This window comes from Diabrotica undecimpunctata, chromosome 2 (assembly GCF_040954645.1).
Source record: "Diabrotica undecimpunctata isolate CICGRU chromosome 2, icDiaUnde3, whole genome shotgun sequence".
NCBI classification, from domain to species: domain Eukaryota; kingdom Metazoa; phylum Arthropoda; class Insecta; order Coleoptera; family Chrysomelidae; genus Diabrotica; species Diabrotica undecimpunctata.
In genome coordinates, this window is record NC_092804.1 from 172,458,113 (window position 1) to 172,483,835 (window position 25,723).

At 33.6% G+C, this 25,723-nt stretch overlaps 3 protein-coding genes across 3 annotated transcripts in view; 2 read left to right on the plus strand and 1 right to left on the minus strand.

The window, feature by feature from the left end:
• Window positions 1–1,169: 1,169 nt before the first annotated feature.
• Window positions 1,170–2,140, plus strand: EMC6 (ER membrane protein complex subunit 6). Its single transcript, XM_072524017.1, has 2 exons — window positions 1,170–1,367; window positions 1,699–2,140. The coding sequence occupies exons 1-2, from the start codon at window positions 1,250–1,252 to the stop codon at window positions 1,908–1,910; spliced, it is 330 nt and encodes a 109-aa protein (XP_072380118.1). The 5' UTR covers window positions 1,170–1,249; the 3' UTR covers window positions 1,911–2,140.
• Window positions 1,977–3,975, plus strand: TBC1d7 (TBC1 domain family member 7). The gene is made up of 4 exons (XM_072524016.1): window positions 1,977–2,163; window positions 2,857–3,316; window positions 3,481–3,610; window positions 3,784–3,975. Exons 1-4 carry the CDS (start codon window positions 1,977–1,979, stop codon window positions 3,880–3,882), a joined length of 876 nt encoding a protein of 291 aa, XP_072380117.1. The 3' UTR covers window positions 3,883–3,975.
• Window positions 3,976–7,958: 3,983 nt separating this feature from the next.
• LOC140435222 (succinyl-CoA:acetate/propanoyl-CoA:succinate CoA transferase) overlaps window positions 7,959–25,723 on the minus strand; it is a 49,688-nt gene continuing 31,923 nt past the window's right edge. Inside the window, exons 2-8 of the mRNA XM_072524018.1 lie at window positions 21,798–21,960; window positions 19,257–19,395; window positions 18,444–18,534; window positions 17,853–18,041; window positions 17,453–17,701; window positions 16,268–16,501; window positions 7,959–12,163 (exon numbers count right to left, since the gene is read on the minus strand). Coding sequence (XP_072380119.1) covers window positions 11,979–12,163; window positions 16,268–16,501; window positions 17,453–17,701; window positions 17,853–18,041; window positions 18,444–18,534; window positions 19,257–19,395; window positions 21,798–21,960 — 1,250 coding nt within the window. The 3' untranslated portion in view covers window positions 7,959–11,978. The remainder of the gene's footprint in view (window positions 12,164–16,267; window positions 16,502–17,452; window positions 17,702–17,852; window positions 18,042–18,443; window positions 18,535–19,256; window positions 19,396–21,797; window positions 21,961–25,723) is intronic.

A 25,723-nucleotide genomic window follows, 5' to 3' on the forward strand; every position in this document is an offset into this window, starting at 1 on the left:
TGGGTATGGTATGACATAGCCAGAGGCGTATGACGTTATGACGTTGATGTAAGTGCTGTTGCCATGGTTTCACTAGTTTTGCAATTTATCCAAATAATGATTATACTATACATATTTTTCCAAAAAAAAAACAAAAAATTTTAGCAAATTTTAATAAAACCACCACTTAAATTTACAATAACGTATTTCTAAAGAATTTTAAGTATCCACCTAAAAAAAAATGTGTAGTAGTTACAGTAGTTAGTGACAATGGCAACATTGGAACATTGTAACTAATCCACGCTTTTGCAAAAAAGTATCCCAAATTTTGGAAATAGGATATAAAAACAGTATACAAATTGCATTTCTAAAAGTTGCTTTATTTTATAAAAAAGTCATACATTCTTAATTTGAATAATATTTCATTATTATAGATTTTCATGGACCTTCTACTTCTGATCAATAATTACACTTATGATGATCCTGAAAAGCAAGATCGCAGAGATGATAGAGTTTACACTTAATTATCTACGGATGGTCCTTTAAGGAAGAGTATTTTAGAAGGTATGGAACCTATAACAAACCAGTACTAAGGAATATAGAGGCATCTATATTTGTTTATCAAAGGGAAGATCTCCAACAGGATGGGAAGATTAAATGAAGATTGGTGGAAAAATCCCTACATGAAGTTGTCCATCTGGTACAAGATCGCATCCTATGGAAACACCAAGCTAACAGTATTTAGAGTGTCCCCGCCAACACCCTGACAAGGGCTTATAGGCGGAGGAGGATATTTGTTGCCAATACTTTACCAAAGAAAATTATACAAATAAACAAGTATCAAGAAATCTGTGTTTTATTTTGTTGTTTTCACCACTTTGGTTTGTTAATCTAATGGAAAATTTAAATATAATAAATATAGTTTTTATTTCTTATTTTATGACTATATTTAGCTTGTACTTTCGGTAAACTCAACCTTATTTTCCATTAAAAGCATACTTTTGAATTCTGTCGTCTAAAATTCAGAGCATATTTTTTTAATGTGCCGCTCAAAATTCAGAATCTACGTTTTAAATTTGCCGCTAAATAAAGTTAGTTTCGGCCCGTCCGCATTTGGCGCTAAAAACTCTCCCAAATCTTTGTGTAGCACTTACCTTACTAGAGGGCTATGTACTGTGACCGACAGACAGCAGACAGATGATTTATGATCTTGATAGCAAAGCAAATGGAAGGCATGACAGTATAATTTTTTTTTTCAATTTACTTAAATATGGCAAATAAAACAAAAAACGAATTCATTGCTTATAGTGAACCAGCCATTCGAAACAATTTATCTATCGTGGAGTATTGTCGTACATCTGTAGCTGCTATATCCGGTTGTACGGCAGGTAACATGCCCATTGTTTTATGAATAGTATTAAGATGAGATTTGGTTCAGAGTAGATGCTGATATTACGGCCGCTAGGCTATTAAATTTTATATATCTTTTCCTATCAAGAAAAACTAGCTTCGCTTCTTGTAATTTTTCATAAAATCATGGATATAGCTTGAAGTATGTAAGATTCTGCTTGTGTTAGAGTTAGATTCAATTCAACAGCTAATGAGAATGCTGTAGATTTTTTTTATAGAGCTATCTATTTTAGCTAGATAATTATAAGAAAAAACAATAACCTAATTGTTAAAAAATGTTGCTCCATTACTAAGTTTTTCTTGTTTTAGGTGTACTGGGACTAACAGGATTATATGGTGCAGTATTCTTTGTTGTAGCAGTAACTACATTTTGGTTTATGCTGTTGTTTAAAGCTGGTATTGATTCCTGGAAGAAATATTTTATATCTAGAAACTCTCTACTCTTGAATGGGATTTTTGGACATTTCTTCACATACATTCTGTGTTGGACTTTCATTTATGGAATGGTGCATGTTTATTAAATAAATTTACAAAAATAAGTGTTCTAGAATTAGTAGTATAATTATTGTGGGGAAGGTTAGGGTAAGATGGCTGATGAAAGAAATTTTCGATCAGCTTACTATGAAAAAGTTGGATTTAGGAGTGTAGAAGAAAAAAAATCACTGGAAATTTTGTTGAAGGAGAAACCTCTGGATCGTGGAAAACTGAGGCAGTTCTGTGTTAGATTTTCCGTGCCAGCTACTTATAGAAATCTAGTATGGAAACTGCTTCTAGGTATGTAAAATGTTTATTAGCAGTATTATAAATACAGGTATTTATGTTAAATGTCAAATAGAGAGTATATAACTTCAATTCTTTCTTTTTCCTATGAGTAAACTAATATTGTTTTGTAAATTTCTTTTTTATATACTTCCTTCAATCTTTTTGTCCTCTTTTTCATTATCATCAATCAGCCAATCCCGTCCACTGCTGGACATAGGCCTCCCTCAGTTCTCTCCAGTGTTCTCTACACTGGGCCACTTGTAGCCAGTTTCCCGCTACTCTTTTTATGTCGTCGGTCCATCTAGTCGGTGGTCGTCCTCGGCTTCTTTTATAATTTCTGGGCCTCCATTCCATAATTCGTCTTGTCCATCGTCCATCTTGTGTTCTGGCTAAGTGTCCTGCCCAGTTCCACTTAAGTCTCGTGGTTCTTTCGATGACGTCTTGAACTTCTGATCTTTGCCTGATTTGTCGGTTTGTTATGTGGTCTCGGAGGCTCACATTCAGCATTGCACGTTCCATGGCTCGTTGTGTAACTCTTAGTTTATTCGCAGATTTCTGCGTGAGTGTTAAAGTCTCTGCTCCATAAGTTTGTACAGGCAAAACACATTGGTTATAAACTTATAATTCCACCATTATAAATTATAATTCCACCTATAATAATATATAATTTTATACATCTTTTTTAGTATAATTTATTTGTTCTAGGTGTTATTCCAGTCCATATAGACAGCCACAACTTCATAATGGACCAAAGAAAACAGGAATACCATGAATTGCACAGAGCCCTAACTGTAATGAGAGTAATTGACACAAACACTCCAAAACCTCAAGTATTTTTAGCCATGTGGCTACTACAAACTGGTAACTTCACCATTGACACTAGTCTAGCAACAGAAAGGGGATTTAGTAACATAGTGCAGTCCTTCATGCAATTTTTTGAAGATGATGCAGATGTTTTTTGGTTATCCAGAAATTTTTATGAGAATGTCAAAAAGTTTGATTCTGATTTAGGGAAATTGGTGGAGAAAAGTTACATGATACTGGAGAAAGAAGATGCTGCATACTATAAGCATTTAAGTAAAACTGGAGTGTTGGACAATTTACCATTAGCTAAATGGTTTGATTGTTGTTTTGCTGGAATATTGTATAAATCTGCTCTTGAAAGGTAAATAAAAATTTAACATATATCCCTGCTATAGCATATAAAAGAAGTCCTAATTATATACATATTTTAGTGTGGTACACATTTTTGTTATAGACAGATATGGGTATTTTTCTTTAATGACAGGATATTTGTGATAATGATGATAATTCCTGTATTTGTTTTAGAATTTGGGATAAGTTATGTGGTGGTTCTTACAAGATTCTCGCATTTGTAGCTGTAGTTGTCTTAACAACTTTAAAAGCTCGAATCATAAAATGTAACAACATTTCTGCTGTTTTGCAGATCATAAAAAATGTAAGTAATAGTCTCCATTTAGAAACAACATCCTTCAAAATTGTAGAGTTGATTCTGTCAATATTGTGTTCAATTAATATTTTTTATTCAAACCTCACTTTAGTTTGGTGTAAAAATCATCATAATTTATTAATTATATATATTTTATAATGAAATATTTTTAAATTTTTTAGATAACTGAAGAAACTGCAGATGTGATAGCAAATAAATCAATAGAAATGTGGCAGCAATATGGAACTCCCCTGACAGTACACGACAAACCAAAACCATAACTCATTCTAGTTTCACTGTTGTTCATGATTAGTTAGCAACCTATTATGCACATGTCATTTTTATTATCAATACAATTTCTTTCAAATCATGAACTTTTTTTTATTTTATTTGGATAATTTGTTAAATATTTTCTAGACTGTCAGCATATAGCAGACACAATGAGGATTTTGGAAAGATCTTCATGGCACAAATCAAATCAAGTAGAAATTGGTAAGGATGTTAACTTTTATGGATCAAAATGTTACATCTTTCCATCCAATTTTTTGAAAATTATCTTTTATGCAAACCTGATAATGACCTGATTTTGTCCTGATAACCAACACAATAAAAAAAATCATCTAAATTGGAATCCCTCTGAAGTTAGGTGCCTACATACATTTAATAACGCCATCTATTAGTTATATTCCGATTTAAAGTATCTTTAATGTAAGCCTTGTACTAATAATGACAACACAACAAAAAAATATGTAATTTGGTGCAGACATTCTAAAGTTACGTGTATATATATATATATATATATATATATATATATATATATATATATATATATATATATATATATATCAATAGCGCCATCTATTAGTTATATTGCGATTTAAAATGAAGGAAAAGGGAAAAATTGTTTTTGTCTTTCTGTAACATTTTTTCAAAACCTTATCCTGAAAATAACAAAAACAAGAAAAAAAAAATGATTATCTAATTTGATGATATCTGATTTGATGCAGTCATTCTGAAGTTAAGTGCATACATAAATTCCAGTGATTCATTTTTCTTTAAGTAGAAAGGTTATAATCACCTGAAGTAAAATATTATATATCATTTAGATGAGTAGTTTTAAGGAAATAGTGAATATTTTATCAATATTGCTCTAGCTGTTGTAATCATTAAACATATTTGGATTGATATTAGGAGGTTGGCTAGTATTTTTCTTAACACTAAGATGTTCATTTATGATTTTCCACATAGACTTTATTGGATTACTGGAGTTCCTGATAATGATGTTATTTATCCTGATTTTTGCATTCCATATTGCAAGTTTGTATTGCATTTTAAAGTATTTATATGTCCCCCCAATGTCTGGTGACAATACTGTTTTTAAGCTGTTCTAAAAAGTGCAGTTGATCACACATAACTTCTAAGTCATTGTTAAACTAATTAATTTTTTAGTTTGATTGGCCCTTACCTTATACCTCTTCTCTGGGAAAGCTTCCAAATAAGCTTATCCCAACTTATTTCAAATATTCTATTCTGAAACAGAAATAGACCTCTCTGTGTAGTCTGCCTGAAATATATTTTTTCTTTCTAATATTTATCATTTTTATGCAATGAAAAACCAACCTGTTGTCCTTTGTGGTCAGAGAAACCCAGTTCACATACTCCGGTCAGAATCCAGGAAAATTTTATCAAGAGAGTTTTATCCTCGAGTTGGTTCAAAAATTGCTTGATTTAAATTGTAACCTCCCAATACATCTTATACCCTAGTTGTATTGTGTCATTTGTACAGAATTTGACATTGAAGTCACCTGCCAAAACCATGGGTCTCCCCATACCAACACTTTCTAAGAAGTCCATCTAAGTCATTAAAAAGGTGTCAAAAGAACCAGATGGGCTTCGATATAAGCATATAATACTTACATTTACCTTCTTTAAAACAATCATACAGTATTCAATACACTTTTCTAACTTAAAATTCACATTACAATTAAACACATTAAAATTCAAATTCGGAAAATACTTGAAAACCTGAAGAACAGAAAAGGAGTAGGTAAAGACGGGATACCAAACGAATTACTGAGATATTGTGGAACAGCAATGACAGAATTATTAACATTAATTAATAAAATTATAAAACACAATATAATATCGGAAGAATGGAGAACGAGCGAATTAATTCTACTATTTAAAAAAAAGAGAGATTATAAACAGCCAGAAAACTACAGAGGTATAAACTTGTTAAATACTACGCTAAAACTTTTGAGCAACATGGTTTTCGTAGTGGAAGATCCTGTACAGATGCAATATTCGTTATAAAGCAAATTACTGAGAAACCACTAGAGTATAATAGACCAGCATTTCTGTGTCTGATTGACCTAAAGAGACCGTTTGACAGTAAGACTCAGTATCTTCTGTATAATAGAGAAGTTCCTCTAAAATTTTATAAAAACTATCGAAAACATCTACCAAAATAAACAAAATGGAAGTCAGAAGAGATGGAAAACTTAAAGAACCTATAGAAATAGGCAGCGGAATAAGACAAGGAATCCATTGAGCTCCATGCTCTTCAATTTGATCATGGATGAAATCATCAAAAGCGTTCACAAAAGAAGAGGATACAGAATGGGAAACAAAGAAATAAAAATACAACAAATGACAACCTCATCTCAGAAAACTAAAACAATAGTAGTCAGCAAAGAACCAACCAGATGTAAAATAGAAATTGATGGCATCAGTATTGAACAAGTAATGGAAATAAAATACCTGGGAATTACACTGTCTAACTATGGAGACCTGGACAAAGAAGTGAGAAACCAAGCACAAAAAGCAAATAGACTGACAGGATGCCTTAATAACACTATATGGCAAAACAGACACATTAACACTGAAATGAAGTCAAGAATTGATAAAGCCAGTGTAAGACCAATGACATATGCCTAGAAACAAGACCTGACACAGCTACAACAAGACATTGGAAGAAAATGTACAGTGTATAAATGAATGGACATAAAATAGAAAAAAAGAATGAAATAAGCAGAATGGAGGAGACCCTTGTCGTCACAATAGCAAGAGATAAGTCACCAATCGGCAGAAGAAGTATCAGACGACCGCGCAAAAGATGGAGTGACTACCTTCCATCAAGGTATTAATCGCCAATGAACAAGCAGAATTGCTTATAAAGAAGAAAATTCAAATTATCCATAACAAAAATACCATGTTCCTCCTCGAACTGAATCCAACCTGACTGAAAAAGCTGTCAGTTCCTGTAAGTGCATTGCGCGAATTTCCTCTTCTTTCAGCCAATGTTCCGTTATACAAAGAAAATCAATTCTCTTGTTTGCAATAAAAGCCTCCAGTTCATCTACTTTATTCCTTAATGATTGCACATTTGCATGCAGAATCCTTAGGTTGACGTTTTTTTCTTGGATGGTATGTGGGATTTTTAGGGCACCTTCTCTTGGTTCTACAGATTCAGAAAATGGCCAACATTCACTCCATCAGGCCATATTTCTGAACATAAATACCTAGGTTGGTCTTCGATTGAGACTGCTAGTTTGAATGAGCTGCAATATTTGCCTCCTAGTTTTTATTCTCTTGCACTTAGCACCCAAATCACAGGTCTTCAGCAAGTCCACAATTTTTTCAGGTGTAATTTCTGGAGCCAATCCAGTGACATAAAGGAATGTCATTTTCGGTGGTGCCCTCAGTGTACAATTTTGGTTTTAGCCCTTGAGGCCTATTTGTTTCGCTCAGATCATTGAATCGTTTTGTTTTTCTTTTGAACTGTTTTCCATCCAACGGTTGGTGAAAATAGTTCAATAATTTTCAAAATCAATTTTGATACCTGCATGGAGATGATTCTGAGCTATGGCGACCACTGAGTCGGAGTTGCGAACTGAAATGTAATGTTCATAGATTCTAAGTTGAATTCTCCGGTTGGTTTGACCTATGTAAGATCGGGGGCAGTCTGCACCAGGAATTTTATCAGTTTTATCAATCGCTCAAAAACGTTTGGCAAAATTTGCCTCGCTAGCAAATTTGAATAAAAAATTAAGCGACCAGGCATCATGTAAAAAATCATTTCTTGCTTTAACGCAGAAAAATATGTCTTGAAAAAGCCAAACGAATCGTATCTTAAATTTACTAGTCTATCTATGCAGAGAATGTCTGTTATTGTATCGGTTTTTGCACCATTTCTCCCATCAGTGAACTAGCACAGCATTATTGCCGATATAACATATCTTCTGTGCGTACGACGTGAAAGATAAGCGTTGAGTCCAATTTTGCACAACACTTCTTCCACTTCTGATTTGTATATCTATTCATATTGCAGGAAACTACTATAATCAAAAACATCTAATAACTATAACCTCTTTATTTATGTAAATTTACAAAAGCAGTCCTAGAAATAAACAGTATAATCAGTGTTAAACCATCACTTTTCCTACCTAAGATTACAAGGTACTTTGACCTTCGATGGTATTCTCAGACTTCGATTTAAATAACTTTTAATTAAAACTTCAAAATGTAATAAAAAAAAATTAAATACATAAATTGTTCCAATACCGTTACATCATACCATATCAGTCAAGTTTAATGCGGCTAAGTTGACTACTATTGCTCAACGAATGACATGGAACTTTTTATTTATTGGTTAATTTAAATTAAAAAAATGTTATCTATTACATCTCACACAGTATTGATCTAATTCATCTAATAATGATTAAAATAAACAGATCTATCTAATATTTAATATGGAGGTAAACTGTTTTTATTACTGAGTATGGGTAAATATATATGGTAAAGTTACTTATACTTAATGCTATATAACAATCATAAATAGGTTTCAATTTCGTTAAAAACATAGATGTATGAAAGCTGCTATAGCCCAAATACAAAATGGTTCTAATTATTGTGCAATCTTCCAATAAGTAATTCGGATTTCTGTCGCGAAAGACAGATTGTGTTATTTTTCTTTCTACTATACTTATAAAATGTGTTACTTCTTCGACATACGTATTCACTTTTTCATTTTCTGAAAACAAGTATGGGAGACATATCCCCAAACATATTATTTTTAAATCTTTGTAGATATCTCAAAAAATATTTTTGAATTTCAAGTGTTGTTACTGACGACTATTTCGTACTTTCAATTAAATTAATTTTGTAGATGTGGCAACAATGTTAGAGATACGTCAAATATGACATCTGACAAGATCTTAATTTAACGATGAAATTGAATATGCGCTCGAAATGATTTTCAACTCGATACAACCTTAAATAGGTGATAAAGCAGCATCACGATCGACTGTCTTGAAACAGTGTTGAAAGTTCAGTATAGGTTAAATTTCGTAAAGATCGTATAAAATTCATTGTCGTGACACAAAACATCCCTAGAATTGCACGATTAAAGATTTATGTACATTTGTCTCTAAAAGATTTATCTGTGTTGGACTATTATTTGTTTAATGTGGAAAACGTGATTTAAAAGTTTATTCAAATGCATGCAACATTGTGTGTGCAAATATTTTCGGTACATACTTGATCTTAAATTTCTCAGAAACACATACAGCAGGTTAATGACCAAAAGATTTACCTTAGCGTTCTTCCGAAGTGAAAGGGGATAGTCTGGTGTGTTACTACCTATCACTACCTGTTTTGTCTCTGAAAACAATTAATTTTTCTCTTGAGAAGTTGAAAGAATTTAAAATTTGTGATAATTTTTTCACGACAGTGTTTCAATATGTGGTGACGACAGTGCTAAACGGAAAACTATGTAGGTATTCAATTCAGGAACTAAAAGATTAAATTATAACGTCAAATTTGTATTCAGCGACCCAAAAAACATAAAAGATTGAATTCTAAAGAAAACTACGAGTATTTTTAATACCATTTTGAACCTTAAAATGAAATTTTTTATGATGTATTTGAAACCGTATTCTAAAAGTCATCTGTCCTATACAGTACCTGGCCAAATTATTAGGCCAAACATTAGCAACATTTAATATAATATGGTAACATTATTGTACTATTTTAACGTTGACAACACCGTCCTATCCGCCATTTCTAGACAGCATTGCGTCCTGTCAACTAGTGTGCATTTTATAACCTCAAATAGTGTCTGTGAACATTTGAATTCTAAACGGTTTTGACCTAAATATTATTGCAAAGGTGTGTGATTTATCCTTTTTTTTATTAGTTATTAGATTATAAACATATGCAGTGAAGTTATTGGTATAATTAAGGGTATTATACATTTTTAGATAGGGAAAAACGCTGATCTGTCACCAAAACGAGTAGGCTAGGTATTTGGACTCCTAAAAGCTGGACAAATTTCTCAAAATGGAATAGCAGCAATGGTAGGAGTATCAAGAAGTTCTGTAAGGAATATAAAACAGAAAATCGCGTCTGGAATGGGTTTGGATCCAAAGCGTAAGGGTCACAGCGGAAGACATCGTGTGACTAATCCTAGGACTGCTCGCAAAATAAGAGATATTTGCCTAGTAAACATAAAGAAACCACTGCGAATGCTTACCCAGGAGACCGTCTCTACATGGTAAACAAAGGTACAAGCCGTCTCTACGTGGTGGAAAACACGATGAGACAAGACCAGTACCGGAAAGTACTCGAGACGAGACTTTTGCTACAGCTGCCAGAATGGTTTCCTGGAGAAGAGGTAGGAGAGCTAAGAGTATTTCAACTTATTTAAAACAAAAAAAATTAAAGTTCTTGACTGGCCACGCAACTCGCCTGATATGAACGCTATTGAGAATGGGTGGGAACTTCTGAAAAGAGAGATTACGAAAAAAAAACATTACTAATAAAAGGGAGTTAAAAACGGTCGTATATGAGTGGAATTATAATCCTCACCTCCAGGAAACTATTCAAGCCTGTATCCAGAGCATGTCTCGACGTCAAGCACTTTAACTGCCAAAGGCAGACATACAAAATATTAAGATTACCTAAACATTTGTTATTTATAGAAAAAGACAGCAAATACAAAATAAGTGATTGATATGATCCTTCATGTGTAATCTTTCATTTTTCCGGCTGTAGTAAATTTTTCCTTGGTTGGCCTAATAATTTAGCCAGGTACTGTAAATTGTATACTTTTAGTCATATTTTCGAACTTATTCTACGATTTTGGCAGACATATGACGAAGTAATAATAACCTGCAAAATGGAGACTTACTTCTCATAAAACTTTCAAGATTGTCCATATTTTAAGGTGTCAAAATCACACTGGCTGTTTTCAAACAAAAAATAAATAAAAAATTTGGTCTATGAAAAATCAAAATGCATCTGAATATGTTAAAATAATATCTCTCGTTGTATTTGTAATAATCTACATAGGTACAGTAATTCGTATTGACTTTGATTTACAACTATTGTCTTACAAACATATAAAAATGCCACCTATTCAATTTTTAAAATCTTAAAACTAGATCAATAGGCCACATTGGTTGAGAAGAAACATTTCAAGAAATTATAAATACTGGAATTATTGATGTAATCATTAGATGTGATTCGTACATCGAAGCCTATTCAAATTATATCGCAAAAGCATAACAAAAACCGTGGCACGTCATACAATAGAGTGCTGTCATTATTTCAGTTGGTTTCGCTAACTGTCGTTTGTCATTTGTCATTCGAGCTGTCTTGAAATACGAACTGTTTAATCGATACTCATATTTCATTCATTAGAACATAAATGAATTGTGGGCATATGTGATATTGAAATAAAAAATAGATTAAGAGGAAACAATTTTGAGGTTAGAAAATTGCCTGAATGCTAAAAAGTCAGAGGAAAATATCGAACATTTTGGGAAGGAAATAATTCTGAGGTTGAAACATTTGCTATGCAGTATGCGTTGAAAGGTCAGGAGAAAATAGTCAAGATTTTATGAATAATTTGTAAAAAAAATACATGAAATAATTTATATCGCACAGACTATTTTGTTTTGTTAATATACTTTTGATTATACCAAAACTACGATTGTAGTTAAGAAATATCATCAAATAAGATGTTTACAGCTTAATAATGACACATTTGGCATCATTATTGTACTCAACTCATAGAAAATACCTAGAAATTTTTTGATCAACACAAACATCATGGCATTAAAGAAACAAATTTTGGACGATAAATTTCTTAAATATTTGTGAAAAAGTGTTTCATGACGTCACTGATGACGTACAACGAATTTTTTGCCTTTGCTATAATATACAATTTTATCTTAGAACGTAATTATTAAGTTGTTGTCTTGAGATGATTCCTTTACAGTGTCCGTGACCTGGCCCTACCGCCTATAATGTATACAGTACATTGTACAAACAAATAAAATCATGTAAGCAAATACAAAATTTATGGGAATTACGTTTAAGGGGCTGGCATGACTTTAAGGCGTTCGAACGCGGCTTTTTCTAAGGCTTCTCTGTGGTTGGGATGAGAGATGCTGATCAACGCGTGTGCCCTTTGTCGAAGGGTTTTGCCGAAGAGGTAGGCTATGCCGTGTTCGGTTACGACGTAGTGAGCGTGGGCTTTAGTTGTTACTACACCAGCACCTACAACAGAACAAATAAGTATTATTACACACTATTAGTAAATGGGTATCAATAAATTATATATACTATAGATCACAACAAACAATCCATAATAATTGCTTTTTCAGTATTAAATTATAATATTTCAAACCATGATGAATTAGTTAAGTGTGCATAGCTTTGTCATCAAGTGCCCTAGTCTGAAGACCAATAGATGCACATCGCCCCGTCTACCTCGACTCGGAGATTGTGTGACCTACCGGTCGGGGCTCTGCTCCATTGCTACCGCAAATTTAAGACTCTGTAGCTAGTTTTTACTTCAAAAAGTTGTTTCATTTCAACGATGGCCTACCTTATTGTACATATAAGAAGTTCCACAACAAGTCTTTATCAAGACTTGGTAAAAATACCAACATCCAGAAGTTACATTGGACAAATACTTAGGGGTACTTCGTATATTATACACGAAGCCCTTAAGCAGAGCGTACAGCAGAGTGGATAATTTCATAGGTCCACTCTTGCTACGACGACATGGCGCCCAACTCGCTTTTCGACTACGCCCACCGATGAGAAGCCGTGGTACGCACAAGCCTATGGATCCATGCTTGACCAAGAGTACAGAGGGGAGAGTTACCGGATGTTAGGACGTCAAAATCCTGACGGCTTCTGTGTACCCGATGTCTGAGACGAGCCAGTCTTCTTCGAAGCTTGAAGTCCCGGAAGCTACGGAAGTCCTGGAGTAGCTACAGTCTCTGCCTGCCAAACCAGTATGTGGTCCGCGTCACCAAGGAGGCCTCGGGCAAACTTGCCAACGTAACACCGTAGACAATGCAGAAGGGAACCGGAGAGCTGAGAGGGAGACGAACCCGTCGAGGGAGGATGGAACCTGTCTAGGGTGGAGATGCTGTCACCACCACCTCTAACTGGAATCGAGGTAATAGTGGTTGTGTTTGCGAACATTTATATTTTGCATTAAGACTTTTCTTTCTTAAAATGTTTATACCTTTTTCTAATTGTTTATACTTGTAACTTTTTATCTTTGTAAACTTTTCAATTTCTCAATAAAATTTACCTATCTACAAAGTCTCCAAAGGGGGGAGATGTCATCAAATGCCCTAGTCTGTCGACCAATAGCACGCACTTGATGCTCATCGTCCCGCCTACCTCGACTCGGACATTGCGTATAAATAATCGCACAATCTTCGAGTGAGAATCAGTCGTTAGACCACGGCCTCACCTGGAGCATAGTACGCTCTAGATCAGTGGTCGCCAACCTTTCGATCGCGAGCTACCGGTAGCTCGCGAAGGCAATTCTGGTAGCTCTTACAACGATTTTAATTTAAAAAATACAAACTGCAAAAATCAGAGAAGCTTCCGAAAATTCCACAAAAAAATATAATTGTCATAATATTAAACATAAACAGCGGCAACGTTGCGGTGAGCGATCTGCCCCTGACGCCGTCAAGCTAGAATCGGCTATTTATAGAACCGACCAGCCGGACCAGCGCGTTAGTGTTCGAGAACGATCTGGATTACTTTAAACGGGATAAATACGCACGGCGCGGCGACATTGCGCTTAGTTTAAAACTGAACGCGTAACCAACGTCCAGCAGTTGGGTTAGTAGAGAACAACAAAAATAATATTATGGCAAGCAGTTGTAAGAAGGTAAAGACATACCACTTTCATTCGGAATGGGAAGAACAATACTTTTTTACAGAAGTTAAAGATAAAAATGTGTGTTTGTTATGTAATACTTCGGTCCCCGTTGCTAAAAAAGGAAATATTGAGAGACATCATAAAACTGTACATTCCAATTTTGAAAAATCATTCCCACTACATTCTGCCGCCAGAAAGAAGAAACTAAAACAGTTAAAAAACAGTTAATTGGACAACAATCAATATTTTTAAGAACAGTCGACAAAAATAAGGCTACAACTGAAGCATCGTACCGTGTGTCCCAGATAATTGCACAAAAAAAGAAACCTTATGAAGACGGGGAAATGATAAAACAGGCGTTTTTAGAAGCTGCTTATTCGTTATTTGCCAACTTTAGAAATAAAGACGAGATAGTTTCAGCTATAAAATCTATGCAACTTTCTGCTAATACAGTGATGAGACGTGTAGAAGTAATGAGCTATGATATTTTTTTACAGTTAAGAACTGACTTAGATAACTGTGTTTATTTTTTACTTCAACTGGATGAATCAACAGAGATGTCGTTGACACTACCCAGATGGCCGTGTTCGTCAGGATGGTTTTTAGTGATTTTACGATTAAAGAAGATCTTTTGAAGTTCATTCCACTGAAAGGACACACTACGGGACAGGAGTTGTTTTCTCGTTTAAAAAATATTATTTCTTCCGAGAAAATTCCAATGTCGAAAATGGTAGGCTTGACAACCGATGGCGCTCCAGCTATGATGGGTTGTGATAAGGGTCTGGTGGCGTTATGTCGTAAAGATGAAACTTTTCCGCAATTTCTCTGTTACCACTGCATTATCCATCAGCAAGCATTATGTGGAAATTTCCTGAAACTGAACAACGTTATGAAACAAGATTAGAGCTCAAGCGTTACAAAGAAGATTATTCAGAACCTTGGCCGATGAAGTTGACTGTCAATACGGGGACCTACTCCTTCACTCTGAAGTCCGATGGTTAAGTAGAGGACGGGTGCTGAAACGTTTTAATTATGTCCTATCTGGCATAGTTCAATTTTTCAAACAGCGCGATGAACCGACTCCAGAACTAGAAAATTCAATCTGGCTTAGAGATTTTGGTTTTCTCGTGGACATTACAGAGAAATTAAACGAACTTAATTTTCAGCTTCAGGGGAGAGACAAACAACTAGCGGAAATGATTTCTAATATAAAAGTATTTATCAAAAAGCTGGAGTTTTGGGAACAAAACCTAATTAACAGCGACTCCAAGCATTTTCCTATTCTTTCAGAAAAAATTACTCAAAATCCATTAGAACCCCATGACAACAAATATCATGTAGAAATAATTTCTACCCTGAAGAGTAACTTCAAATATCGTTTTAAGGATTTCAATGAAATGGCTTTAGTAGCGCAGTTTGTTGTTTCACCCTTTATGGAAATTGATATCCAGCAGTTTGCAGCTTGTGTTATGCAAAACTTTGGCGAAGACATCGCTGCAACAAAAATGGAAATCATTGAGTTTTAAAATGATTTAGCCTTAAAATCGTTAGTCTCAAGTACTGAATGTATCTGGCCTATTGTAAGTAATATAATAAAGACAAATAATTAGTTCTATGCCGTGTTGCCTTGAAAGTAAAAGCATTATTCAGTTCAACCTATTTGTGTGAATCTTCTTTTTCCAATATGAAGTTTATTAAGAACAAATATCGCAATCGACTTACAGATGAACATTTGGATAATTGTATTCGAATTGCGGCATCAAATTATACTGCAAACATTAAAAAAAATATCGATGAGTCTGAGTGTCAGCCTTCTCATTGAACGTGCTTTTTTATTTTTCAATGTTTATGATAGTGCGTTACTTTTTTGTTGTTATTATTAACTATTTTTAAATCCTAAGTGACATGCCGTTGTGGCTGGATAAAAGTTGGTGTTCGTTTGATAGGTAGGAATGTAGCTATGAACAAGTACGTACTAGTAATATTAGTTATTTTGTTATTAGTTTATTATTAGTACCTATGTATTATGTATAACCAGTTAAACAGTAAGATAAATACATATAATGATAGATTAACTGTGGATTATTTTATTTACGTTGCGTTACGTGGCTTCCGTGTGGGTAGCTCGCTGTTTATTCCGAAATTAACAAAGTAGCTCAACACATTGAAGAGGTTGGCGACCACTGCTCTAGATGGTCACCGGTCGGGGCTCTGCTCCATTGCTACCGCAAATTTAAGACTCTGTGAGACAAGTTTTCACTTCCGGTCCCGAAAAACAAAAAAAAAACATGAGTAATCTTAAATTATGAGAGCTACAGCAATTTTGAGAACAGATTCATAAACTAATTGAAAAACTGTATCCAAATAATATGCAATATTTTGCTTCTGAAGATAAAAACTATTTAAAATAATTAATAAGTAAAAATCTTGTTGTCCCTTTGGTGTAAGCGTATTAAAAATAAACCTACCTGGCTTGAGTAGAGGAACGATTTTACTCTCTCCCTTGTTGGTAGTGGAGGGAAGTGCAATGATTGGTTTTCCTTTTCCGTCCAATCCTTCAGCAGCTCCTCGGATGAAGTCCACTTGACCTCCGAAACCGGAATACATTCGGGTACCGATCGAGTCCGAACAGATTTGTCCCGTCAAGTCAACTTCAATACACGAATTGATGGCAGTCATCTTTGGTTGTCTTGCAATAATGCCTGAAGAAATAAAAAAATTAATGTATAATAGAACCGTCTTCAAACAAAATATAATTTATATATTTCACAAGTAAGAAAATTTGAAAGATTATACATTGTTAGTTAATGGAAAAGCAGCAGCCATAGTTCTCAGTTGACCTTCATCAATACTGGTCCTCATATAATTTAAAGCGTTTTTTCCTTCTATAGCTCAAAGTATTTTCATTCACTTCTCGTTCATTTGTGTTTCTACAGTATATATCATTAATTTTTGGTATCCCATTTGATACAATGCCGTTCCAGCGTGTCTCTCTTAATCCTATAATTTTCAAATTGATTTTACCATCTTTCAACTTACTTCACCTAATTTGCCAGTCTCATACAGTGTTCTTACATTCCACGTTCCAATCGATATTTAATCTCTTGTTATTTAAAACATCCTCAATTGTCGATCTTTTTCTAATTTTATTACTATTCGGTTTCTATTTTTTGTCATTTCCGTCATCATTTGAAACGTTTTGTACACTTTCACCTTCTGTTAATTTTTGGTTTCCTAATTGTATTGATATTGGATTAATTTATGAAGTATAATTCGAGCCTGTTATTTACTCAACCTTACATACATATTCCTGCAAAATTGGTTGCATATATTTCTCAACCTTACATACATATTGGTATAACATTGGTTGCCTGTATTTGGCTAAGACTGGGCTGTGTTTCCCAATTTATTAAGGTGTTATGTTGTTATTGTAATAGAATTATTAGGAATCGGATGTTAACAATAAATATTTCAATATTTAACAAACTGCAAACAAAAATTAAGTTAAGCAAAGTTTGTTCGTGAATTCAAATTAAATTTTGTATTTTTTCACTCAAATATCAACCATTCATATAGTAAATATTCGATTAAACTCTACTAAAACCAAAATTCTTTACATAAACACTAATATAATTAAACAATATCATACTTACTTGTACTATTTACATAATCTACAACTAACATCTCAATGAACGGATTATTATCGACGAAATCGTACAAATCTTGGGTTCCGATTAAGAAAGATCCTACGATTCTACCCCTATGAATAGATTTCTTATTATTAGTAACACAGCCTCTATTAACTAGGTCTATAACTCCACCAGCGAACATTTCGGAATGGATGCCGAGATCCTTGTGGTTAGTCAAACAGGCCAATACTGCGTCGGGAATGCTTCCAATACCTAAAACATAATAAAAATGCAAAATAAAGAATTTCAAAATCAAAAATAATAAATATAAAAACTATTTGTAGATTCGTCATCAATAATATGGTGTAATATTAGTTCCCCATGTAATAATAAACGTTTGAATGATTGATGAATGAATACTTACCCATTTGAAGTGTAGCACCATCCTCTACCAGATTTTCGGCAATATTTTTACCAATCTGTACTTCGACGTCAGATGGCGGTTTTCCACCGTGGGTCGGCAATGGACTGTCTACTTTCACGGCGTAGTCGATGTGGCTGATGTGGATTATACCATCACCAAATGTTCTTGGCATTCTAGGATTAATCTGGGCTAAAATACAAAAACACAAATCGAAAATAAAGAAAATATAATTCTTTCGACGGGTAAATATAATTTTTATAAACGAATGCAGGCTTTTGTAGCCAATGTTTGGTAATGTTAATCGATGAAACGCCTTTATACTTTATACTTTAGGCGGAAAACTACTTTTATTGTGGTCTCTGGTATTTTTACTGTGTTGTAGAGAAGCGAATGTAACGTAATTTAAGAAACGGATTCATGCGAAGTTTGATAAAATCGAAAAACACTTGATCACATTTAAAGATGTGACTCTCAACATTAGGCCATACATGATCATACTCAAAATATCTAGAATATAATGTACCCTTACAAAACACTGGCAGCGAAAGCCTACACTGCTTGACATATTCATAATAAAATATTTATAATTACCAACTATAATTTTGGAATGGCTCATTCCTGCTCTTACACAGTCCACACTGGTACCCAGACTGCAGTAGCCATGTTGATCAGGAGGAGAGACCTGCAAACAGAATTCAAATAGACGAAATTTTTAATAGAACAGTAATTAATAATTGCACAAATCATAGACCTATTTAAGCAGCAATTGTAACGTTGCTAATTCTAATACCATTCTCGTACCATTTTTAAAAATGAGAATGTCGTTGTTGAAGGCCAATATCTAGCCCGCTGAACTACGGTCGCCACAGGATTGTATTAGTACAATGGGCACAATGAAATTATAGTGGTATTTTGTTAAAATTTGGATTAAAAAATTGTGTTTTACTGATTTTTAGTCTAATAAGAATTTGTATTATTCAATTTAAAAAAGAAAACTATCTGGTACTTGAGAGATCTATTAAAGCTGTAGTGATATGTATTAATATTTTATATAATAAATTTCAAAATAAAATAATAAATTGTTATAATGGATAAAGTAATAATGAACTGTTTATTATTATATGTATGTATAGCAAAATACATTATACTATGATAAAGTTGGTTGCCTAACTTGTGCTTTTCCAGACGTATTTGTTTCTGAGTTTTCCAGTAGCACGACGCTTACGGGTTTACATTTAATGTTTTGGTGAATAAAATGGGTTTGGACCGTACGCATATTATAGCACTACTTTCAAAAATAACTTTTCAATTTTGAAGGTAAGTTTTTCTACGTATAAAAAGTTTAAAATTAGATATAACTAACATTTTTCAATTTCTACTAATGCTTAATAGAACTACTCTCACCTGAATAACTGCAATATCTGGTTTAACGATTTGTCTGGTAAAAAGTAGTGGAATTTCCGATAGAAAGATCGGAATGGCGTCTCCCCTACCTTCAGCAACGGCTTTTCGTACATTACCGCCCATGAAGAATGAACATGACCTAAAACATAACTCAAAGATATAGAAAAGTAATTAATACAAGTCAGATTGTCGTCAAATTTGGAAAATTTAAATTTGGAAAATTTAAATTTGTAAAATCAAACCGAAAAATAATTTCAAAAGTTAGAACATTAGTTGAAAATATTTTTAGTTCGTAATTATAAAGCATGCAGCGTATAAAATATTCTCCAATATACTATGCCATCGTATGGCACCATATGCAGAGCGAATAATAGGACAATACCAGGCTGGTTTCAGAGGTGGTAAATCAACAATTCATCAGATTTCAACCCTAAGACAAATTCTAGAGAAAACACTGGAATACGGTGTAGACACGCACCACATATTTATAGACTACAAGGCAGCCTACGACTCTGTAAATAGAAGAGAATTGTTTAGAGCAATGATAGACCTAGGAGTACCAAATCAGTTGGTAAGTTTAACCAAACTAACCCTTGAAAAAGTTGAATGCAAAGTACGAATCCAGGGGGAACTCTCTGAACCTTTTAAAACAAATAACGGGCTACGTCAGGGAGACCCACTCTCCTGTATACTATTCAATCTAGCTCTGGAAAAAGTAATACGTACGTCACAAATCACAACTACCGGTTCAATATATAACAAATCTGTGCAAATCTTAGCATATGCTGATGATATCAATATTATTGGGAGAACGGAAAACGCAGCACGAGAGGCGTACGTAGCATTAAAGGAAGCGGCTACAAAAATGGGTTTAATAATAAACACCAACAAAACAAAATACATGAAAATAGGTACGCAACCACAAACACTACGGCCACTTGTTATAGAAAATGACGTCATCGAAGCAGTTAACGAATTTGTATACCTGGGAACGCCGTCAATACTGAAAATGACACTACCGCAGAGATAAACCGCAGAATTTGCACGGCTAATAGATGCTATTTTGGGCTTAATCTCCTTTTTAAATCTACAGTTATATCAAGAAATACAAAAGTAAAACTCTACAAAACAATAATACGCCCAGTCCTAACATATGGTTCAGAAACCTGGACTTTAACAAAAAGCAATGAAAACATGTTAGGATGTTTCGAAAGAAAAATACTAAGGCGCATCTATGGAGCGGTAAATGAAAATGGTGTCTGGAGAAGACGATACAACTTCGAACTCTATAGGATATACCAGGAACCAGATATCGTAAAACACATAAAGATAGGACGTCTGAGGTGGGTAGGCCATGTAATGCGGATGGAGCAAACCGACCCAGCTAGAAAAACGCTCCTTGATAGACCTATTGGTCAAAGAAGAAAAGGAAGACCCAGAACAAGATTCCTAGATAACATAGACCAAGATATGAGAAATATGGAAATACGTGCTTGGCGGAGGAAGGCGATGGATAGGGACGACTGGAGAAAAATTCTTGGGGAGGCTAGGACCCACACAGGGTTGTAAAGCCAAAATGATGATGATGAATTATAAAGCATGTCCATTTTAAATTCTTCTTATGTGAATGATATTAAATTCTTTGTCTTGTTAGTTCTTAGATTGGCTCTGTTGTAGGGTGACCAAACCTCCCGTAAAAACGGGATTGTCCTGAATTTTAACGATCGTACCTGGAGTCCCGAAAAAGTCTTCCGGGACTCCTAAATGCCGTATTTACGTTGGGTTGATAATACACTTTTGTTATGCCTTTCCTAGGGCCATCTTCCCCTCTCCTCGACAGTTGAACTCGCCTATTGCCATCTTTCCCTCTCCTCGACGGTTAAAATCACCAATTCTGCTATCCAACCGGAGTCAGAAAAGTTAATGTTGTTGTGGGTGTTTCTCTTGTTACAAGTGTTTGTTTTGGTTCATCTCAGATTGTCATTAATTACTAATTATGCTCAATCGTCAGTGCAAGTTTAAGGAGAAGTAGTCCAAAGACTACCAAGAAACCATCTCAGTGTCACGAAAAATGAGTTTGTTTTTTTTTTTAAACGCATACCAAGCCAGAACAGCAAGTTGAACTTTTGAAGATATGCCAGTATTTGTTTCCGATCCCTGCCTATAATGGTAACTATTAATCTACTGAAAGAATCTTTTCGCTAATGTAAATTCAATGGTTGTATGAAAGGAACAAGATGGGAGTGGATACTCTTTCTGCGATATTGCAGGTAGACAACAATTTAAAAATGGACTGTTCTAGTTTTTATAACTTAATATTGGATAAGAAGGAGGCTTTCAAAGTGGCTGGAACGGAAGAAAAATGCCCCCTATTCAAATCCCAAATAATAATAATAATATTAACTTTTAATCGACTACCGATTTTAGTTATCTTGGTTAATTGAAGTATACCTAATTTATTTTTATTATATGACTCACAATTCACATTAAATTACATATTAATATGTAAATTAATCATAGTATACTTGTAAAATACTTTACCTAAAAATTCCCTCACAGGACGGATCCGTATACGCCGCTGGACCTTCGGTGTGCATATGGCATACTGTAATATCTTTAAGATTTTTACTCTTTCCTACTTTTGTCATTGCATTTAGCAATTCGATCGGTGTAGCTGCCGCTCCCTGGGAGAATACGGTTTGACCTGGAAGAAAAAATATTGTAATACGCCGTACTCAATACATGACAATATTTTTAACAAGAACATTTTCGTCCATTATAAATGAAATTATGTGCCAAATCATTTTTTGAATAAAAACAAAAGCTTTGTTTAGTTTTGATTTAGGTTTTTAGACAACTTCTTATTTCCAAAATATTAGAGAATACCGCAATATAATAGAGCTAATGGTAGACGTTTAAAAATGAGAAAAAATGTGCTTTGATTGCAAACATAGAAGAAGAAATTAATCACGCCACGAAAGGTAGTTCTATTTGGAGAACTACAGAGAAATTTTGGTAGTAGTAGTAGACATTTAACGAAAGTAGAAAAGTATAAAATACGTTTATTTTGAAGTTTCGATTTCCAATCGAACAGGAATTAATAAACGTATTTTAAACTGAAATTGTGGTTAATTCCCAATAAAAATAGTAAATAATATTAAAATGTCACAAGAAAATATTTTCAGAACAATATTTAGAAAAATATATAGAGAACTAGCACAAAAAAAGTTAAACTAAGGAAAATATGAACAAATTGATTGAAAAAAGTGTTTAATAATATCATTGTGGAAGTGGGACGAATGACAGATGACTGAAGAAGTACCAGCTTAGTATCTGACAACAAAAATACAGAAAATAGAAAGAAATTAACACTATTCATTTCATTTTTATGTCGTTATACATTTTATTAAAAATAAACGTATTGCTTTTCGTATAACCCCTCTGACTGGACTAATTTTTTTTTCAAGGCTGATATGAAATCACATAACAATATTTTATTTTAACGTTGACAGTTATCTAGAAATGAACAGGTATAAATATAAAAAACAAACAGATTTTACATCTCTTTAAATATATCGTACAATTTGAAAATGTTTAAATAAGAATAGATAAGGTGTGATATATTGTTTTAAAACGATTTTAACTCCCTATTAGTATTAAAATGGCCCCCCGGTCACCAGACTTAACTCCTCTAGATTTTTATTTTTTAATGATGATAAAGACCAATTTGCACAGAAATGAATTCAAGAGAGTCATCAACTCAAAGCAGCTAAGGCAAAAGATAGTCGAACTTAGCCAAAACATATCAAAAAGAAACTTAACGCCATGGGAAAGGCGTTGTATAATAAACTTGGTTTTTATTCGGCATAATGTGGTGGTTTGTTTGAACATTTAATTCGGTAAGAATTTTATTTAAGTAGTTGTTTTGGGATTAATTTTTATTTTGTTTAATTTTTATAAACTAAATTTTATTTTCACACCCACTATTTCTAAAAATAACTAAACAAAAATGGTTTTATGGTTAAAATACCAATGTCTTATTTTTAATTAAACGACATCATTTTTCGCGCCTTTTAATATTAACTGAGTATATTTTCCTGTAAATGATAAATTATTTCCTTTATAATATAAACATCCATATAATAGCCCAGGTTGTGGGCTATTATAGTACTCTCTAATCCAGGAATTTATGTAATGTGGCCTAGGTTATAATAAAGGGCAACCTCAGGAGCAATCCCCCAGTTCATTCAACAAAAAATTTTTGGTTATTGTTTATTTATGAGCGTTTATAAGTCCAAAATACGTATTTTTTGAGTTTTTTTCATTTTTTGCCTAAAGTAAGTTTTGTAATGGGTAATTTCTGTATATATTATGAAAGTACCCTAAAAGACCTTCAATTTAAGCCGGTATACGTTCAATTTAATTTATTTGTTATTGACGAATGAAGGTCGAATGTGTTTTAAATGTATCCATTATTTTCGAATTCGGAGAAAACTAATAAATATTTTTGAAAAATTTAAACGCAGAATGAAAGATTACATTATTACTCAGGGCAGAAAGTCCCTGAAAACTTCTACAATGTTTATTTTAATATGTTATGTAACAGGGGTGAAAATAAAAGAGAAAATATAGTATAATTTTTAATTGAAAATATTGCATGCAAAAGAAACTTTTTATTTATTCTAAAAAATATTTCATTCTGCCTTTAAATTTTTCAAAAATGCTTTTTAGTTTTCTCAGGATTTGAAAAAAAATGGATACATTTAAAACACATTGAAGATTTTGACAGGCGACATTTTGCGCCTTTCCCCTTTAATACCTTACGATTACAACTACTATTACTTACCTTATATAATTACGATTAGAAAACTATTCAAATTCAAAATAAATAGGATCAACTTCGGAATCCGAGTCGTCTTGAGGGTTAATAATCTCTACGGTCGCATCAATTATGTTATCAAGATCCCACATTTTTTGTTCTTCTTCTATTACATGTCTTACTGCATCTTTCCAGTTTTGTTTTGTAATATGTTATAAAGACTCGTATAACAATTCACGTACAGCTTGTATTTTATTTGACGTATTTTTTCTAGCCACATAACTTTTCATTTGTGCCCAAATGAGTTCAATTGGATTTATTTCGCAGTGGTAGGGTGGAAGTCTAAAGACTGTGATGTTTCGCCTTTCCGCCATGTTGTCAACTACGTATTTCTTGAACTTAGATTTGTGTTGCCGGGCAATTTTTAAAAGTTCTGCTTTTACCATTCCATCTTCGTAAGGCCGATACTTATTCCGCAGCCAGTCAAGAATATCCTGTTTCTTCCACGCATTCGTTAGAAGTCTTTTTACTAGTCGTGAATGATAAGGTGCATTATCTAATACTATAATTGAATTTGGTGGTATGTGTTCAATCATTTGCTCAAATTACTCTTCGAAAACATCAGCTGTCATCTTCTCGTGATAGTGCATTTGGAATGAAATTCCAACAAACCATGCTTAACAAATCCTTTTTCACTGCCAATGTGAGAAATTATTAATCTACTGCCTTTACCAGAAGGTGGGGAGATACCAGTAGACCAACCTTCCATAAAGGCTTGCCTGGAGCTTAATATATTTTTATCTGACCAAATTTTTTTTAGAGTATGACCTGAGTTTACCTACGTTTCATCTTGGTAGAAGATGGGCCTTTCTTCAGCCCGGAATTTTCGTATGAATCTTAGATAATTTCTTCTCCAACATCATCTTCTCCTCCCGGTCAATCAAAAGTGATTTTCGGTCTAATTTAACCCACCGGAAATTTAATTCTTTTAAAACTTGCCACAATTTAGTTCGTCCGATATGGGGCAAATCCGGGTCGTCTCTAACTTCTTGTAAAATTTTGTTTAGGTTTGGTATTTCTTTTTTGAAAAAAAATCCATGAATTTTCCTTCGAATACCATTTTTGGCAAATTCATCAATTTCAATAGGCTTTTTCCCTCTCTTTAAGTTTTCGTTTATGTTTGGGTTAACTATACCGTGTTTTTTTCTTTCTGATAGGAACCTATATAAAGTTGACTCTCCTACGCCAGTCATGTTGGCACAACTTGCGGACAGTGTTGCATCGTGAACATTCAGGACAATAGTCTTCTCTCTTGGTGAATAGACAGACTTACTGACTGTACGCAACAGTACCGGTGTAAAACTTGATGATGAAGCCATCACAAACAATCCAACAAAACGAGCACGAGCGAAAGGTACGTATATGTTCGTAGGTATATGGAATAAAAAATCACTCACGCACTGCACATTATAATTCGCAAAAGAAATATTCGAGACGCTAATTACTGCCATAGACGCGGAAACACCGACGAGCCGTAAATTACATGCGATCAAAAACGTACTAAACAAAAAAATTGTTTTCGTTCGTAATAACTTCACCCTTTCAAGTTAAGTTTCGAATATAATTATATTATTAAAAATCAATGTTG